Raw genomic sequence first — 19,055 nt, forward strand, 5'->3', positions numbered from 1 at the left:
TATTGAGGAGGATTTGGATGATTCGTGAATTCGTCAATATCACAATCACTTATCATTCATAGAAGCCGTCAAGGTCGAACAAGCCTACCAGCGCATAGCTGAAGTAAGGCATATATGGTATGGCTGTGATGTGAGAAGAGACACGGCTTAAGAAGATATTCGAATATTCAGTACGATATTACGTGTGTATCCAGCCCTCGGGAAGTACCAAGTGGGCCTTTGGGTTTGAGATACGTCAACATGAACGTCTTGGGCCACATCTCCCTTCTTCCACCGTTTCTACACCGACGCTGATCAATACACTCCCTGTTAGCCCATAGCTGCGGCCGACGGGCGGAGATTACGGGCGGAGCTAAGATCACAAGGTGCGGAGTTTTGCTCCTTGACGTGGAGACAATAACGTTACACAGTGAAGTATCTGCAAGTACCCGTTGCCAAGCAACTTAAAATAACAGCTCGAGGCTCAAATCTCCGCGGAGTATTTAACCATACTACACACGTCTTTCTTCTTGAGCCCTTTTGATCCCAGGCACAAGCTTTCCAACCCTTTCAGTCTCGCACGCAACATTGATCACCACACAATATGCTTGTTCTCATCGCCGGTATTACAGGCAGCCTTGGGCAGCGGCTAGCCTCGAATGCCCTCTCGCGAGGTCTATCTGTTCGAGGACTTGGTCGAGATGCGTCAAAACTTCAGCCGAGCATATCCAAGGATCTTGAGTCGTTTGTCACCAGCACCAGCTGCTACGACCTCGGTGCACTTGACCAAGCCGTCCAGGGGGTCGACGGAATCATTTGCTGCTACGCGCCCAACCCGGTTCTTAACCTCGATGGCGCCCTGCTACTTCTTCGCGCTGCTGAAAAGGCTGGAGTAAAGGTGTTTGTCGCCCCGTCGTGGAACAACGACTGGACCAAGCTCAAGTTCGGAGATTTTACGCACTACGACACGCACATCGCCTTTGAGCAGCACGCTGCCGTGACGAGCTCCATTAGACCTGTCTACTTGTTCACAGGTGTCTTTTCCGATCTCCTCCTGACCAATTATGGCCCCGGGTCATGCACACTAGACGACCAGGGCAAGGCTACACTTCAATACTGGGCCGATGGGAACACTCGCAAGACATCGTGGTCATCTCAAGATGATGTCGCCGCCTGGACGATCGAGATTTTCCTCAACGGGAAGGGCGTCCAAGAAGGCAAGGGCGGATTCTTCCGGTTTCGCTCTGGAGAGGTTAGCATGGAAGAGCTTGCGGATGCATATCGCCGCATCTCTGGCCGTGAAATCGAGGTCAAGTGCGTGGGAAGCTTGGAGGATCTTGAGAGGGACTTGGCTCGTCTCCATCTCGAACATGGGAGAGCCAAACACTGGGAATATTCAAAGCAAGCTGTGGCGCTCCTTGATCTGAAAGGGAGCTGGAAACTTGATGCGGATGAACTGACCGTTTTGGACCATATCAAGAAGCCAAGGACCTTGGAGGAGTGTCTAAAGGAGCATCTGAAGTTGGCATGATAGCATTTTATTCTCTAGGGCTACCAAAGAAGGACTTCTGGCAAAACCACCCGAAATAGAGACTCTGAAGTTGACTTGGTGTAAAATTCTATCTGCATGCCCACTGCACTTGTACATTCTCTTGAGCCTCTAGAATTAAACCAATTGTGATAACTCATCTATGAATCCCTGTGGGCTTCCGCCATAAGGGATTCCAAGCTTCTTGGCTTTCTAGCCTGCTTTAGCGGTGCCTTCTGGCGAGCACGCACTTCACGCGGAGTGAGTACATCTAGCCATAAAGTGAGGGCTTGGCTTCTGCTATTTTGATCCGTGTAGTCGCTTCGGAATCGGACTTGAGCTAATACCAGGAGTGGAAAGCTGTGCAGCCCGAGACCCCGAGCTTCTGCCCAGCCAGGCACAATCTACCGATGGACTCTTGGCTCAGGCGACCCTAGTGTGGTTGAAAAAGAAGCTTAATTTTGACTATTTTTGGAGGCATGGATTTAAAGCTCTTAAGTCCATTACTCACGCAACAATGGAGCCAGATTGGGCAATACCACCTTCGAGGCAGACAGCCACTGACGTATATATAACCAACCCTTCTCCAGTCGATGATGAAGCTTCAGTAGACTCAAACCCATACTCTCAAAATACCCGACATGGTCAAGGAGCTCCCTTTCGCCGATATCAAAGTCCCCTCTCCCGGCTTTGGTGCCATGGGCATCAACTTCGGCTTGGGCAACAATCTGACGTTTGATGAGGCTGAGCCAGTGCTTCTCAAAGCTGTCGAGCTGGGCTGTACTTTTTGGGATACCGCCGTAAGTATGATGTTATGCATCGTGACCGCCACTCTTACCAGTGAATAGGTAGTATACCAGGCTGGCATTAATGAGAAGCTCCTGGGTGATTTCACCAGGAAGCATAGCGTTCCGAGACAAGATCTTCAGTATGTGTTATCTTTTTGAAGCGCAAAAAGGGAGCTGACCATGGCGAATAGTTGCTTCCAAGTGTGGTGTTGACATCTTTGGTGATGGAAGTATCACGAACAAGGCCACCCACATCAAGGAGTATATCGAAGGCACTATCGAGAGGCTCGGATTTCCTCCAGACCTTTACTATCTGCACCGAATCGATCCTAGTGAGTAAAGAGCTTTAGTGAAGGAAAGCCGTCTAAATTATAACCCATCAGCTACTCCATTGGAGGAATCAATCCCCGCTCTTGACGAGATTCGCAGAGCTGGTAAGACCAATTTTATTGGTTTACCTGAATGCTCCGCGGCGACCCTCCGCAAGGCCAGTTCGAGTGTTTATCCAGAATAAAGGACTAGCCACATCTGACCGTCCGACCAGTTGCCAAGATCGACGCCATCCAGGCAGAGTATTCTGCCGAGACTGTACACGAGACAAATGGGCTTATTGATACGACCAGGGAGTTGGGAGTTACTTTCGTAGCCTATGGCCCATTGGGGCATGGCTGGCTCGCCGATGACTTCCCATACAACACTCCAGATGACTTTGCGCCAGATGACTATCGACGAACTTGCAAGTCCCCCAATTAGGTGTGTCGAATCACACTAACAAGTCTTCTATAGTTCCCAAGTTTCAAGACGGCAACTTCTACAAGAATAAAGCCATTGTCGACGAACTCAAGAAACTGGCCTCTCGAAAGAGCGCTACTGTGACCCAAATTGCACTTGCTTGGGTTGCCGCGCAAGGCATGATTGCGATCCCGGGCACGACAAAGCAAAAGCGGATGGAGGAGAATTTCGCTTCAAGAGACATCGAGTTTACCGATGAAGAGTTGAAGGAGATAAGGCGGATTATTGACACGACTAAGCCACATGGAAACAGATGCAGTGAGCGGGACGAGGCTACTGTAGGACATTAGAAGAGTTGTCGGTCGCCGGGCTGTACCCCTGCATCCCGCCTGTTTGTCGCTTTTTTACCCCCCCACACCCCCTAGAGACGGGTGAGGATGGAAAGGGCAGAGCATCTTTCAACTTGGGGGCACGATGATGGTAGATGCTCATCGCAGACGGGATCTTGGTAGTGAAAGTAGAGGAGGCATTATAGAGACCATCACTCTAGGTCCTCATTGCCAAGATGATCGCTGTGAACATCCCTCTAGCTACGGTTTGGAGTAGGATGTTCCCAAGAACGGTCAGCCATGGTAGATCTACAATATTGAAGCTACCGTACTCTAACTTGGGTTTCTCGAAGGCTAGCTTATAACTCCTTCCGCATCGTATTCAGGGTAGAGCCCCAAATGCCCTCCTTTTTTTTTTTTTTTTTTTTTTTTTTTTTTTGCCGTTATTCTCAGTATCGTCTCCAAAGGGAGTCAAGGGCCAAGGTAGTAAAGAACATGGTTTCATATAGAACGGTATTAAACCAAATGTCGCAAAATCGCATTACCTAATTAGGAAGACAATGGCTTTGTCTTGCTAATACCGAGTGGTCATAATAAAGGGCAAGACGCAATGCAACGTGTGCCGTGTCTGAGCCATTATCCTGCCTAAGCATATATTGCGTAGATAACCGTGACGCCGCAAGTCAAGCCGCGAGATTTCTTAGCAGCGGAGCCACGAGGCCCTCTATGGGGATGTTAATAGTCAATTATAAACAATTAAGATGCCATAGAAAGCCGGAAGTTTACAAGGGCATACTTACAGCATAAGTATAAGTAGAATTATATATAACTCTAACGTACATAATAAGCGAGCGGCGCAGACAAGCGAGCGGCGCACTTTTCCCTCCTACACCTAACTTTCCACTTCATCAATCAAATCTTCACCACCAAGTATATCGCAATCAAATACTGAGGCAAATACCCTTCTTGCCCTTCTTGCCCTTCAAAATGACCCAAAATTAAGTCTCCGGCGGGCTTCTAGTATCTATGGGGTCAAGGAGTAGAGGCTACGTCGCCGGCAGAATAGCATTTAATCTCGACGCGATACTATTCCTAACTCGCGGAAACTATCCGACCTAGAAGAATAGATTATTATTCAGTTTATTCTCGACCTAGATTCGCGAGGATTCCCCTCGCGACTACGTAGTATAAAAGAAATGGCCAACTGATTGCTCGCCGACCGCGATGCGTCACCCATCGATAAGCGCTAGGCTTCTAACTTCGTCAAGCGACAACTAGACCTCAAGACGCGTTTTAATCATAGATATGACTATCAGAGGGCCAAATGCGAAGATCTAACCATTATTCGCGATTAGTTTAGGCTCGTAGAGAACATAATCACGAAATATAGTATCAACCTAGCTAATATCTATAACTTTGATGAGACTGGCTTTATGATGGGGGTCATTATAAGCGGAATGGTTATCACGGGCGCAGAAAGATATGGAAAGGTGAAATCAGTGCAGCCTAGAAACCGGGAATGGGTTATAGCCATTCAGGCGATTAATTCTGAAGGCTAGGCGATCGCGCCGTTCATCGTGGTTGCGGGCCAATATCACCTTGCTAATTAGTACCGGGAAAGCAACCTCCCGGGGGACTGGGCCATTGCGACGACCCAAAATGGCTGGACCGACAATGATATAGGTCTTGAGTGGCTCAAGCACTTCGATCAACATACCAAGGCCCGATTAACCGGTCGCTATCGTCTTCTTATCCTCGATGGGCATGATAGTCACCACTCGGTCGACTTTGAGAAATATTACAAAGACAACCACATCATCACGCTATGTATGCCACCTCATTCATCTCACCTACTTCAGCCTCTTGATGTCGGGTGCTTTGGGCCGCTTAAAAAGGCATACGGTCGAGAAATTAAGCAGTTGATTAGATGCTCTTTAACCCATATTTCAAAGACTGAGTTCTTTCCGGCTATTTATGCTGCCCACTAAGCTGCTATGATAAAAAGTAATATTTAGGGAGGTTTTAGAGGAGCCAGGCTTATTTCTTTAGACCCGGAAAGTATTATATTAAAGCTTAATATCTAGCTACGGACTCCAATACCTATCAAAGAGGCGGCTAGCCTCCCTAACCCTTAGGTCTCAAAGACCCCAAAGACCGTACTTAAGGCTAGCTCGCAGTCTAAATACCTCGAAAGACAAGTAAGACGGCATCAGAGTAGCTCCCCAGCATTAATTCTTAAGGCACTTAAGTCGCTTTTAAAGGGAACGAAGGCAATAATGCATTAGAATGCCCTATTAAAGTCTAAGAATTAAATCCTTTAATAGATAAATAAGATTCTTAGCAAGCAATATAGAGTAAAAAGAACCCGGCTATGAAATAGAGGGAAGATGACTATAGATGAAGGTAGGAAAGTAATTAATTAGATAGGCATTAATACGTAGGTAGTGGCTAAATCATCGAGAAATAATAGTTAAGGAGAGTCGGCACGACCGAAGGAAAGGCGTTATAGAATATGCGGCAAGACCGGGCATAACGCAAGAATATGTTAGATAGTTGTCGCGATGTCTAGAGAGAAATATAGCGATTAGTTTTAATTAATTAAATGATATGTTATACTTTTATTGAACTTCTTATATTGAAGGTTAGGAAAAGTGCGCCGCTCGCTTGTCTGCGCCGCTCGCTTATCATGTACGTTATAGTAAATAATAATACTTAATTACTACCTTGAGATACTTGAATTTATAGATCTAAGTAGATAATAAAAAGTAAAGTCTTTCTTTTTATACCTTTTCTAAAAGAAAATTAATAAAACTTTACTGTTTAGCTAGCATGTTGATAAATATTACCCTAACCACTGTGAGAGAGCCGCATCACGGGCATGCCTCGGCTCCTCCACCGAACGCGTCGTGGCTTCTGATGGGAAGGATCTTTCCCCACAAGGCAAAGAGCGTCCTGAATCAAAATTGATTAAGCCTATCATTGTTCAAAAAGGGATTTAAGGCGAGTCATGGTGGACTGTTTCATTAAAAAAATACGAATATACGAACAAAGGGGGGGGGTACTTGTGTGTTGGCTGCGCCACTAACAGGCGTTTGTGAAGAATAAGGCAGAATGCGCTGATAATTCTTTATCTGGTCGAGTTGTTGGTTAGAAGAAAAAGCCTTTGATGTGAAACAATGCAACTGCATTGCGGCTCCAACAATGCGCATATTCCCCAGCTTTATTATCGCCAAACAAGGAAGATGGCTGCAAACACCAAATCCATCAAAAATCTTGGCATCATTCCCCTTGCAGTTACCTCTGCGGCTCGTTTCACCAGCCTCAAACCGTCGGAGCGCATCACTCCTTTATAATCCTACACGCTACACGAGGAGCCAACGTGCATATTTCTGACGGGTAAGCGGCATTTTTAGTTCCATGTCGCAAAAGAAGCCATGAACGCAGGGTTGCGTCATCTGAGTCATCAAACAGCTCGCTTTACGAGCGAGCGAACAGCAGTCGAGGGCAGCTGGAACGACGGCAAGTGAATCAATCGGAAAGTGGAAAACTCGACCGACATGAGACGCGACGACATGAAACATTCGTCTAGAGATTGTGCCATTTGACGTGTTGGGGGTTTATCAAGGGTCCCGGGTCGTGATGTGGGTGGGAGATCCCGGCGACGGGGCTTGCGTAATGTAATACGAAAGGAGGGACACGGACCCCAAAACTTGGATAAGAGGATTTTTACTGAAAACAACAAGAGGAATGCATTTCTTTGTTTCTTCATCTTTTGTTAAAAATTCTGGAAAAAATGAGCGTCGTCGTCAACGGCGGCTGTTGAGTTGCAGAGACATTAACTCAGACCGTCGTTCGTTTTCTCAAGCACAGCCATCTTTTACGCATCCCCTTTGAAACATTTCTTTAAGGTCGATCGCCAAGACCCTTGGCGCCGTATTTGGATCGCCTCTAGGCGCACGAGCGACCTCGTCTATAATGACACCTCCAACGCACAGCGACGCATTCTGAAGCATAACGCATTCATTCTTTCCGATTTTCTCATCTTATCATGTTTTTACCGCTGGAAGAAAGCAAGAGCGCCGCATGGGCTCACGTCTTGGCCTCTCGACGACATCTCGTTAAAATAACCGCCCTCCTCATCGCCACCATTTTCGCTCTATCGCTCTGGATATTCTCCTCAGATCTATCATATACATATCAAAGAATAACAGCGCCGAAATTCAAGCCCGAAACTTCCAGCTCTAGCAACGCATCAACAAGTACCGACACCTATGACGCAGAGTCGCCACAATTCACCGGCCCAACATCTCAGGTCGCCGACTTCTGGAGTCGATTGTCCAACGAACTTTACAAGGCTCAGCCCAAGGGTGATGAGATCGTCTCACCGAAGCCCCTTGATCCGGAGCAATTCAGCCCCCACGGTTCCAAGGCTCAAATCGACATCGATGTCCTCAAGTTGCCTACAGAACAGTTCGAGTCGTTAAAGCAGACTCACCACGATTACGTTCAGAGTCTCCGATATCTCGCCCCAGACTTACCGTTTGTCCGCGACACTCGTGGTGTGGTGATCACCGCAAGTGGCGCCAACTTTGGTATCGCAGCCACGGCTGTGCTGATGCTGCGCCATGTCGGCTCCAAGCTTCCTGTACAGCTCTTCCTGGACTCGGCCAGCGAGTACGAGCGCAAGCTATGCAACACTTCACTTGCCTCGTTAGACGTACAATGCCTCAACATGGATGACTTCTTGCACGTGCCAAAGTCTGCCAACTACACCACGCCGCATTTCGAAAAGTTCGAGTTCAAGGCCTTTGCCCTTATCTTCTCCAGCTTCCAGAATATTCTCTTCCTAGACTCGGACGCTTTTCCTATCCGAAAACCCGATTATCTCTTCGACGTGGAACCTTACAAGAGCCATGGTCTGGTAACATGGCCCGACTTTTGGTTGCCTACGATATCGCCCCTCTTTTATGAGATTGCAGAGGCACAGATGCCCAACAGGACCATGAAATCACGAGCCTCTGAGTCTGGAATCATGCTGTACGATAAGGCACGGCATGCCGACAGCCTCTTGTTGGCGGCCTACTACAACTTTTACGGAAAGTACTACTACCAGCTTCACTCACAGGGCGCCTGGGGATCGGGCGATAAGGAGACCTTTACGCAGGGCGCCGTGGTGCTTGGGAATCCTTTCTGGCAGGTCAAGAAAAACGCGGTGATGCTCACCCCAGGAGAAATCCACTATGGCAGCGGGATATGGCAGGCAGATCCCGAGCTCGATTGGAAGAGCAACCAGAAGAAAGCCGGAAAACGGGAAATACCCATCACAACAACCATGTTCGCCCACTTGAACAGAGTCAAATTTGACACGAGACGACTCAATAGCTTATTGGACGAGTTAACGTCCGAAACGAAGGAGGGGGAGAAGGAAGAGTGGTCAAGGATATGGGGCCCAGACTACAATTCGGTAGTGAAAAAGGCGGGTTATGACCTGGAAAAGGTCATCTGGGAGGAGGCCATCAAGGCCACTTGTGAGCACTCTCTTTTGGATGAGTGTGAGAGGATTCGGAACTATTACGATACGGTGTTTGGGCAAGATGCCTGATTTGAACCTGGAAATACCCATGGCTATACAAAAGCCAACAATGTTATTACTATGTTACATGTATTATATCCAATGTCAACAAAAACATTTATGACAGTCCTGCTAGTCTCAGGAAGGCTGGGTTCTTGAGAACCCTCATACCGCCCTTCAGCGTTGTGATATCACTCCCTCCCTCGTCCAACTGCCTATCCCACCTTCCCATTGCCATTTCAACTAAGAACTTTCCAAGAGGCTCAGTCGGAGCGTCAAGCGACGGAAATACCATTCGAACAGGAGGGCCCAGGACAGCTCTGGCACTGTTATGGAAGAAGCCTTGATCAGGGACGTATGGCTTGATAGCGGCGTGATCTCTTTCGCTGACGACACCTGGTCCTACCGCCTCTGTTATGAGACGAGGGTAGATACTGCGCATCTCGGAGAGCAAAAGCTCTGTCTCGCCCTTGACGCGGGCGTATCGGTTCGTGAATGGCCCAGGATTCTGTGTTGAGCTCTGTCCAGAGACAAAGATGAAGCGGAAAGGTTCGTCGTTGGGAGCAAGGTCGGCAAAAGCTTTGGCGCCAGCCAAGGCATAGTCTTTTGTGATATTTATGTATTCACTATGAGACTGTCGTTAAAAATCGCCCAAGAGCATAAAAGAGAGAGCTTACTCCTTAGAGACCTTAGTTTGGCTGACTCCAAGAGCCCACACAGCACCATTAGCACCTTGCAATTGGCTCAGCACGTTGCGCCCGTAGTGTAAAAAGTCTGTATGAATGATGACGTTGACTCTCGGATCTTGAGCATTTTCGGCCATGGCGACGGGTCTTCGGCTGAGGATTGAGATCTTGGTGATGTCCTTCATCTTGAGCATGGCGTCGAGGACACCAGACCCGATCAGGCCGGTGGCTCCAGTGAGGATGAGATGCATGTTGAATGGATCGGAACAGGACTGAAAGATGCATTGAACGTTATTGAAGACAGTAAAGTCGTATTTATATTTTCTAATTGAGAAATAAACCATTGTTTGCCTACGTATCTTGACCGTAGCCATTTTTGCCCTGTTCAAGTTGTATCGCGCGTCCTGTCAGCAGTTTTTGCCCGTTTCAGACATGGCGCGTCAGCAACAAGCAGGGCCAATGTTACCGCGGTGCTCACGGGCTTCGACTCGCGGCCGTCTACGCGGGTGCCTTCAAGTTCTTCCACAAGATTCCACAACGAGTCAATTAGGAGCCCGCTGTCTGACGATTAAAGGGTAACATTCCCAGGTTGTGTACCCTGCCTGTACCGGAGCGGTCTATCACCATCACATGCCAAGTTCAGATGGTGCAGTTGAAATTGAAGGTCATGTTTACTACGAGAGGGGTCCTTGGATCTTCAAAACTTTGGTCATTTAAAGGTCTCCATCCCAGCTAGATTTCTTAGGAAAAGTGTCTCACTCGAATCCAACACATCAATCTACCTTCTTCAACGGCTTCTCGGGCTCCTTACTGGGCTTCTCAACCCGATGGCTCACCAATCCGACGAATCTCAACGAGTCAATAACGGAGCTGTAACTGTTAGCAACGATCAAGCTTAATAGATTCTTGCCATATACTCACTTGTCAAACTTGGATGCCCAGCGATCAAAGGCCAACAGCGAAAGAGTTGTGCCCATGTAGATGGCGATACCATGGGGATAGGTTCCTTCGTATATACCCATGAGAATACCGCCAATCAAGCCGAGCGAGTATCCTTGCCCGTAGGTATCTATACCGGCGAATTTGCTTGACCATTTAATGAGGAATCGCACCCAGACGAAGCTGGCAAGCATCTTGATGCTTGCCCGATGCCACTCTGTCGATCCCAAGTACACAGCAAGACCCGAAGCAAGTACACGCATGAAGGCCATGCTTTGAAACGACCCCCGGCTCAATTCGAGAGCCAGTCTGGGTACGAACCGCATCCTCTCAGTCATGATGAGGCTTGTAATGGTCTGTACGATACAGAGGAAGAGATCGATGTTATTCGCTTTCGGGTCGTGGCCGAGGTGCCATGACTTGACGTGGAAGAGGACGACTTCGATGATCGAGACGATAGCGTGGACGATGAGGAGGAAACGATGGTAGTGGTGTGCCTTTACGTAGGCTTTGGAGTTCATCATGCGTAGCATATGAGGCATCCAATAGGCAAAGATGCAAAAGGTGTAGATGTGATGGAGAGGGAACTCATTGTACTTGTTGAAAAGAGGCCACTCAGTGCCATTGGAGGTGGTATTGGTGCTATCCATTGTGTCTGAAAGTTGAGGCACTTGATCCAAGTTTACTACCAAGTCTTGGACTCTCGAGTCCTTTTGTACTTATCCAACGTCTCGCAAAAAAGGATACAAGCAGCGCTTCCATTTGCATCAACCGTGATTGACATCTGTCAGCTTACACAGTACGCCTGTGATTGGTGGCGACGGCGTATGGTGGCTTACCACCATGCGGTTGAGATCCCAGCAATAGCGCCAAGTATACCTTGATTGGGTAATTCGCATCAACTCCCCAAGTCGGGTGCGTATTCGATGCCGTGCCGTTCATCCGACATATCCGTTGAAACCTCTCCACGTCGGCATCTTCTCGCCCGGGGCAGTGTTTGGGATAATTACGTCCTTTCTGAGCAAGTGAATCGTTGCCACGGAGCGAAAGAACCCGAGGTGGCCTGATCAAGGTTTCCAACTTTTGCTTCATGTCATGTCCAAGCATAGCACTGGCATGATTGACGGACAGTCCTAGCGCAGCGAGGACAGCGCCAAGTTGGAGGCGCACGGTTTAGTGGGCATTGTCTTAGATCGCCGGCCCTGCCGCGTTGGTTGTGGGTTCCTCGCAACAGCTTACCCATTTTTGGCTTGGTCGTTGGAGGTGTCACTTGTCAGATGGACAATGGTACACTACCACGGATTCAAATGGAATGAAACCTCATAAAGGAGGTCAACGGCTGAAAAATGGATAGCTCGCAATGTCAGACACCCAATTGCCTGATTACATCTGAGGAGTCTTGAGTGATGAGGTTAAGGTGGTGGTGTGGGGTGAAGGCCAACACTACTTCGTGACTGAGCTGACGGCACAGCCATCCAACCCTCTAACTAGCTCTTCTACCAAAGACTAAAGCTTTGTGGCACTGGTATCTTTAACTGGCTCAGGAAACCTTGATATCCTTTTTGCTTTGGAACCTGAGATCACCCGCCGTGGGCAGTGCACAGCTAGTCGACTTGGGGCTTACTATATATCCTCTTTATTCATTGTTTCTGAAAATTTATATGGGTCAGATCGAACGGATATTCCTAACTGTCATCCCATCCTTGACAAAAAAACGTGCATTCTAAATAGCGGCATTGGAGCTTGTTATCTAAGAACTTGGGTTGCACAAAGACCTTCGTAACACATCTGTGAATCATCTGATCCTGTCTACTAGATATAAGAAGAAATTGGTGCTAAAGAAACGGAGGGTTGCTCTTGTTATGATGCGCTCACATGACAACGCTCTTCTTCCTCTTGACTTAATAGAGCGGGGATACATGTGCGGGGGCCGTGGAGGGGAACTTGGCTCTTTCAATCCAAACGAGGCATAAACCTCACCGGCTCTCTAGACACTGACCCTCGCGGGAAAAGCCATTAGCTCCATAGGTCTTGTTGATCTTGTGCTATCTTTATACTTTTGTTCATATGGATGGAGGTGATGGATCAGCTATGGCAGGTGCTCAGAAGCCCGTCCTGTTCTTGTGAGCACATGTCGATCCATCTCACAACCTGGTCTAACTGCTACAGTGACATTGATAATTGCTTATACTCTCGAGGCAAGTTATTGTCTCATATACAATGTGTCCTGCCACTAACCACCGTCCGTAGATCTTGGGGTACAAGACTTGCTACCGGCACTGATGAACGCCTACTTCGAGAAACATCTTAGTCTTCCTAAAGACGAAGCCGCCCGACTCCAAAGAGAATACTCTCGGCAGTACGGCCAAGCACTTCAGGGCCTAGTACGTCATCACCAGATCGATCCTCTAGACTACAACGCCCAGGTCGACGACGCTCTTCCGCTGGAGGACTTGATCAAGCCAGACCCGCGACTACGGCAGTTCCTTGAAAGTATTGATACCTCCAAGGTGAAACTGTGGCTTCTAACGAATGCATACGTCAACCATGCCACGCGGGTTATTCGGTTGCTAGGTGTTGGTGACCTCTTTGGGGGGCTGACTTATTGTGACTACGGGCAAGTCCCGCTAGTCTGTAAGCCGCATGAAGATATGTTTCGAAAGGCCATGAAGGAAGCAGGTGTCTCAAACGATGAGAACTGCTTTTTCATCGGTAAGAATGGCCCGAGACATGCTGGAGGGCTGCTAACTCGGTACGTAGACGACTCGTATAGCAACTGTGCAGGAGCGCAAAAGGCTGGTTGGACAGCTATTCATTACGTAGAAAAGGGCTTACCAGAGCCATCTGAGTCTGCTGGGCAGTATTGCATTCGGAATTTGGAACAACTGAGAAATGTGTTACCACAGTTCTTCAAGGCACTCAATTGAACCAGCCGGACAGTCGATAGGGGTATTAATAGAATGATTAGATAGTGGAAGCACATGGACAATCTCGGAAGCACTCTCCAGCAAGAATTTGTTATCAGTTATCACCCACTTCTTCGGTGAAGTGAGTCAATTCCCACCACAAGTCACCTCGGCGTCTTGGGATGCCCCCTGCACAGTCTAACCAGAAGGAGCTGCCTCCATGGGGATGTGAAAACCTCGCGTTCCCTAAGTCCGACGCGGTTCCTCGAGAAGCGGCACGTGAGATAAAGATGATTACTGCTCGGCGGCATGATGGTGGTGTTTCGTTGAATGTATACGCCGTCAATTCCTTTTCCGAGGACAAATTGCCGTGTGCACAGGTCTTGAAGCTCGGCGGTATCGCTGCTATCGTCTTTTGCAAGGGCCTGGAACTTGTCAACAAATATCCACAGGCGCGGAATTAGACCGCGAAAGAGACAGACTCGATTGCAATGCCCAAGACACTCGAGTTCATGGCTGCCAGCTCTCGAGCCTCCTGGGGAATCAAGATGTGCCATTTAACCGGTTCAATGATAGACAGTACTTGATCATCGTACACTTCCCAGTTACATCTTGTCCAGCTGTGACGCTTAATACAGCTTCAAGTCAATCCGCATCTTGAAATGTCCCAAATCTTGACGAATAATCATTTAAAAGACCCTGGTTGATTCCATCCCCAGCACGTCATATGGATCCTTTGCTCCAAGACGCCTCGGCTTTTTCGTTTCGCCTTTGCCCCCGCGCTATCTCCGAAACGAGAAGATAATCACCGTGGACGACTCCATTACAAATCCTTTCTCTCGTTCTTCGACGAACGCCGAGGACGAGATATATACTTATTAGGGCCGGCCTGGAGCCAGGGAGAGGATACTTTTGATACTCGAGTCAATCCGTCCAGGGGTCAACCTTTTGCGCTATTCTCAGCACCTTGGATTCAACCAGCACCAACATGACCACTCAAGAAAAGCCTGCCCTGAGTGGGCAAGGGGAGTCACCAGAGTACGGAGACGAAAAACACCACCATTCAGCTCTACCAGATCAGCCCTCACACGCCATGTTCAGAAATCCGACAAAATCAGATGATGACCCCAGCGGTCTTGAGAACGGCCCACCAACAGACTTTAGTGAGGAGACCACTGAAGCCGGCGATGGGGATGACTCTGGCCCCGATTGTACCTCTTTCGAAGTCTCTTGGGATGGAGAAAAGGATCCAATGAACCCGAGAAACATGTCCGTGTTCCACAAGTGGGTCATCGTCACGATTGTGTGCACTTCAAGTCTTTGCGTGTAAGTACTCTGAGACATGGTTACAAACAATGACTAACATTTCATCAAGGACATGCGCCAGCTCTATTTACACGGCAACATACGCTCAGATGAATGCCGAGTTTCACGTTTCCAGGATTGTCGCTACGCTTGGCCTATCAACCTTTGTCATGGGCATTGCTCTTGGTCCTCTGCTGACAAGTCCGCTGAGCGAGTACTATGGACGACGGCCTATTTACCTTGTGTCCTGGGCCATGTTCACCATCTGGACTATCCCGTGCGCTGTCGCACAAAATATCGAGACCATGATCATTGTTCGATTCTTTGCCGGTTTTGCAGGCAGCACCTTTCTGTCTGTTGCTGGAGGAACTGTGGGAGACGTGTTCCTTCGCAGTGAGATCCAGAAGCCCATGAGTCTTGTCTCACTGGCACCCTTCATCGGGCCTGCTATTGGCCCTGCCATTGGTGGCTTCATCAACTACAACACAGATTGGAGATGGACTTGGTATGTCATGATCATTTGGGCTGTTGTTCTTATGGTCTCCATCATATTATTTGCCCCCGAGACGTACCATCCTATTCTGCTGCGAGCAAAGGCACGAAAGTTGAGAAAGGAAACTGGAAATGATTCCTACCGTGCACCTATGGAAAACACAACAAAATCTATCAGGGCTACACTCAAGCTCTCCCTGCTACGACCCTTCCAGCTGCTCTTCCTTGAGCCCATGTGTCTCTGCCTGGACCTCTACTCTGCCATCCTGCTTGGCATCCTCTACCTATTCTTCGGCGCCTTCCCCTTGGTATTCCGAACAAACTATGGCATGAACCTCTGGCAGGCCGGTCTTACCTGGCTTGGCATCATGATTGGACTTCTTATTGCAGCCGGCAGCACCCCAATCTGGGCCAACATTCGTGCCAAGCTTTTGAAGCAGCACGAGAAAGAGACAGGGCAGATTGGAGGCAGCGAGCCCGAGTTTCGACTTCCTCCTGCCATCTTGGGCGCTATCCTCATCCCCTGTGGACTGTTTTGGTTCGCCTGGACAACATACTCTAGCATTCACTGGATTGTGCCCATCGTTGGCTCCGCCGTATTTGGTTGCGGGTGAGTTGAGCCCCTAGCCTCCTATCCACCGTCTCTTTGAAAGCTTTCACTAACCTCTGGGTCTGCGTAGAACATTACTTGTGTTCACAGGAATCTTTACCTTTCTCGTGAGTTTAGCCCTCTTTCTAGGTACCCTCTAGAAATACATTTGACACTAACCTTGATGCAAAGGTCGATGCCTATCCGAAGTATGCTGCCTCTGCCCTTGCCGCCAACAGCTTTGCGCGATGTTCATTCGCTGGTATGTCTACTGAGAACCATCATCCCACAATCCAATCTGCTAACTTCTATTCAGCCGCATTTCCCCTCTTCGGCATCCAGATGTACGAGAAGCTCGGATTCCAATGGGCTTCAAGTCTGCTGGCCTTCTTGACTGTTGCGATGGCGCCTTTCCCGTACCTGTTCTTCAAGCACGGCAAGACGCTACGGGCAAAGAGCAAGTTTGCTGTTGAGACGCTGTAATCTGAACCGAGAATGCAACTGAATGGCGTGTAATAGATTGGAGAAAATGTCGAGATGGTCTGGGGATATACACAAAATGCATAGACTGGGCGCTAATGTCTTGATCTAGTGTTGCCAAGATGGTTGGAGCAGAATCAAGCATTCATATGGAACATTAAGGCGGTAATGGGCTAGATGGCCGAACAAAAAGTGGTTTTATAGACTAATATTAGACATGTTGCACTATTCAAACAAGAATCTTGGGAATCATCTAATATTGAAAGCCGGTTGGCGACCTAAGCCCAGATTCCAGTTCCCAATGACAAGGTTATTAACCTAAGTGTCGCGTTGGGGACCGAGGTTGCATCACGATAAACCCGGCCGCTCTACAAGCCCATTGTATCTGGGGGTACAACTCCAAAAGGCGCAGGAAGCAAGGGGCCGAGACCATGCTGTAGAAGCAAGTCAACGTCAATCGAGTTATCAAGACATCCAGCCCAAAAAGAGTCACAGGCTAGCGGATCAGTAACCTGCGGCATGAAATCGACTGCCTGCTGATCCCGAAACTGAGCTCTGTTATTCACGGCCGTTGGCATGGTTGATTCGGCTCCCTCGGGTCGACCCGAGGCGGTCATGTTATCGTTGAGCTGACTTCCTCGAGACTCGGCGTCGCTGTTCCCTATCCGAGAGGTAACGTTGACAATTGCTCCTCCAGCAACGGCAGAGTCCTGTCCTGTGAGTCTCCTGAAGAGGTTGACAAAAAACCTCATGATCCAGAGCCCCACTGGCCATGGCTTTGCTAGTTCGCTCAAAGCAAGTATGCACTGTCTTGACTTGTTGCCTGCTAATTGTCTCCGTATGGGGTCCTTTCGGCAGATGACAATTGTGTGAATCGAGAGCGCCCCGAACACGGCGGGAACACTGAAGGGTCAGTGAATGCTTGCGCTTGGGGGAGGTTGGCCTTACAGATGCATTTGCCCATATCGGATGGTACCAGAGGCGAGCATGTCCTCGGCCATACGGGTGATGGAGTCGGCTGCCATCCGCGCCCGAACGTCTCTCTCAACTTCTTCTGGTGACAGGTTCTCAATTGCTTTAGGGCGAAAGAGGAGGATGTAGTAGTTTCTACGCCACTGTTAGACGGGCTAAGTCAAGGCTTGTTTCAAGACTCACTGATACGCCATTTGCAGGTTGCTAGCCCAGAATGATGCGCCCAGGGACTCATCAGGAGGCATTTCTCGGAGACATTCTGGTAGCTGGGAATGCCACCGCTCAAGTCTTTCGACGAGATTCTTGGCCTTATAGCATTCCAATGCTGGACGGCGAGGACTGAACTCGCCGATGACGATGTCGCCAACTGTGATATGGTCAGCTATAGAAGCTTGGATTCTTATCCTCATACTCACGTATCACTGCTAAATTACTCATCTCTATGAAATACGAGATGTGGTAATCTTTTTGGGCGGGTATGAGCTCCTCATCGTAGCACTCGTCAAAGCACAGGTCGTCTTCAGTGAGAGGCTCAATATCGCAGTCCTCATCTCGGATACGACATGGCCGCCCAAGACAAGCCGCAGTGTGTCTATCTCGAGACTAGGGGTGTTAGCTTGCAGGCGTTTAGCAATATTGGCAGTAACATACGTAGATCGACCACCATATCCGCCTCCAAAGCGATCGCGTTTCTTGACTAAACTCCGACCGGGCCATGCTGGGATCGAGTCAGCATAGGAAGATGAGATATGAGAGAACCTGACTTACGAGCGATGCATGTTAATGGATTGTGCAAAAGTTGTCGCGCAGCCCAACCAATACCATGAGTCCTTTTGATCATCAGGTCCATTCCACCAGAACCCCATGAGTGACAGCGCGGAAGCGATATTACTACGATCCGTCTCATGGTCAACATCATATAGAGTCTTTGCGCGGATATAGTATGTCTTTCTTGCAGTGGCACGATCTGCGAATCCCGCATCCTGGATCAGATTGTCGTCGCAGAGGGTGACCGCGATGAGGAAGACGGCTTGAAGAAGTAGGGGAGATGCTTGTCCTAGCTTGTACTGCTCGATAAAGACCCGCCGATTCAAGACCGGAAATGCGGGATGCATAATGTTGAAAAATGCAGAGATCAACCGATCAGCTATATTTCGCGGCGGCATTATTAAAGCTTCTTGTAAACTGGTCACCTCTACTTGTGGCCTGTTTGGAAGAACTGCCCGGTCAGCGATGGAGGCGGGAATAGGGTAGTGCACCTTGACAGGCTCGGCGACTCCACCCCTGGGACTGCAAATCATCTCAATGATGTAGGATAAACTGTTGGAATCACCAAGACAATATGATCGGACATTTGTTTGCGTTTGGGGTTGCTGAGAGAGATTGGGTTGTGGGAAAGCGGCACTGGTGTCTTCATCTTGGGGTTGTGGCGCGTCTTGGCCGTTTGGGCTGGAGATGCTGTTTGGGGTGTTGAGAGCAATGTCAGGGGAAGATTGGACCACGTCGGTGGACGGCTCTCGAGCTTCTCGGAGCCGGCGAGAAACACGACGGTCTTTTGGCTGGCCACGACTCTGTCGCGTATATCTGGCCCAGGTATCAGCTTGAGCACGTCGTAGCTATCTAATGGCCGGTCTACATACTTGCCGCGTCTCGACTCTATCAGCTCGCAAGTCGTGTTCCGGGTCCGGCAATGCCAGCACGGCTGCCCGTCGCCGGCGTCGCATTTCACCCGCCGGGCGTGGCACGCTTTGCAGGCGA

At 48.9% G+C, this 19,055-nt stretch overlaps 7 protein-coding genes across 7 annotated transcripts; 4 read left to right on the forward strand and 3 right to left on the reverse strand.

Annotated features, from left to right (window-relative positions):
- Positions 1–583: 583 nt before the first annotated feature.
- On the forward strand, positions 584–1,510 carry LRP88_02437 (uncharacterized protein; the record flags this gene model as incomplete). Its single annotated transcript, XM_083239088.1, has 1 exon — positions 584–1,510. The coding sequence occupies one exon, from the start codon at positions 584–586 to the stop codon at positions 1,508–1,510; it is 927 nt and encodes a 308-aa protein (XP_083104218.1).
- A 638-nt stretch (positions 1,511–2,148) lies between these two features.
- On the forward strand, positions 2,149–3,377 carry LRP88_02438 (uncharacterized protein; the record flags this gene model as incomplete). The annotated part of the gene is made up of 6 exons (XM_083239089.1): positions 2,149–2,307; positions 2,360–2,435; positions 2,487–2,627; positions 2,679–2,729; positions 3,082–3,289; positions 3,341–3,377. 6 exons carry the CDS (start codon positions 2,149–2,151, stop codon positions 3,375–3,377), a joined length of 672 nt encoding a protein of 223 aa, XP_083104219.1.
- Positions 3,378–7,404: 4,027 nt separating this feature from the next.
- LRP88_02439 (alpha-mannosyltransferase) lies at positions 7,405–8,958 on the forward strand (the record flags this gene model as incomplete). The annotated part of the gene is made up of 1 exon (XM_083239090.1): positions 7,405–8,958. One exon carries the CDS (start codon positions 7,405–7,407, stop codon positions 8,956–8,958), a length of 1,554 nt encoding a protein of 517 aa, XP_083104220.1.
- Positions 8,959–9,046: 88 nt separating this feature from the next.
- LRP88_02440 (uncharacterized protein) lies at positions 9,047–9,865 on the reverse strand (the record flags this gene model as incomplete). Its single annotated transcript, XM_083239091.1, has 2 exons — positions 9,047–9,554; positions 9,606–9,865. The coding sequence occupies 2 exons, from the start codon at positions 9,863–9,865 to the stop codon at positions 9,047–9,049; spliced, it is 768 nt and encodes a 255-aa protein (XP_083104221.1).
- Positions 9,866–10,387: 522 nt separating this feature from the next.
- Positions 10,388–11,203, reverse strand: LRP88_02441 (uncharacterized protein; the record flags this gene model as incomplete). Its single annotated transcript, XM_083239092.1, has 2 exons — positions 10,388–10,484; positions 10,536–11,203. The coding sequence occupies 2 exons, from the start codon at positions 11,201–11,203 to the stop codon at positions 10,388–10,390; spliced, it is 765 nt and encodes a 254-aa protein (XP_083104222.1).
- Positions 11,204–14,552: 3,349 nt separating this feature from the next.
- On the forward strand, positions 14,553–16,328 carry LRP88_02442 (major facilitator superfamily domain-containing protein; the record flags this gene model as incomplete). Its single annotated transcript, XM_083239093.1, has 5 exons — positions 14,553–14,785; positions 14,835–15,866; positions 15,937–15,973; positions 16,038–16,107; positions 16,162–16,328. 5 exons carry the CDS (start codon positions 14,553–14,555, stop codon positions 16,326–16,328), a joined length of 1,539 nt encoding a protein of 512 aa, XP_083104223.1.
- Positions 16,329–17,269: 941 nt separating this feature from the next.
- On the reverse strand, positions 17,270–18,463 carry LRP88_02443 (fungal specific transcription factor domain-containing protein; the record flags this gene model as incomplete). Its single annotated transcript, XM_083239094.1, has 5 exons — positions 17,270–17,432; positions 17,481–17,664; positions 17,714–17,900; positions 17,949–18,015; positions 18,066–18,463. The coding sequence occupies 5 exons, from the start codon at positions 18,461–18,463 to the stop codon at positions 17,270–17,272; spliced, it is 999 nt and encodes a 332-aa protein (XP_083104224.1).
- Between the last annotated feature and the right edge of the window lie 592 nt (positions 18,464–19,055).

Source organism: Fusarium phalaenopsidis (genome assembly GCF_050370095.1).
Source record: "Fusarium phalaenopsidis strain FUZ10S chromosome Unknown contig_32286, whole genome shotgun sequence".
Classification (NCBI taxonomy): Eukaryota; Fungi; Ascomycota; class Sordariomycetes; order Hypocreales; family Nectriaceae; genus Fusarium; species Fusarium phalaenopsidis.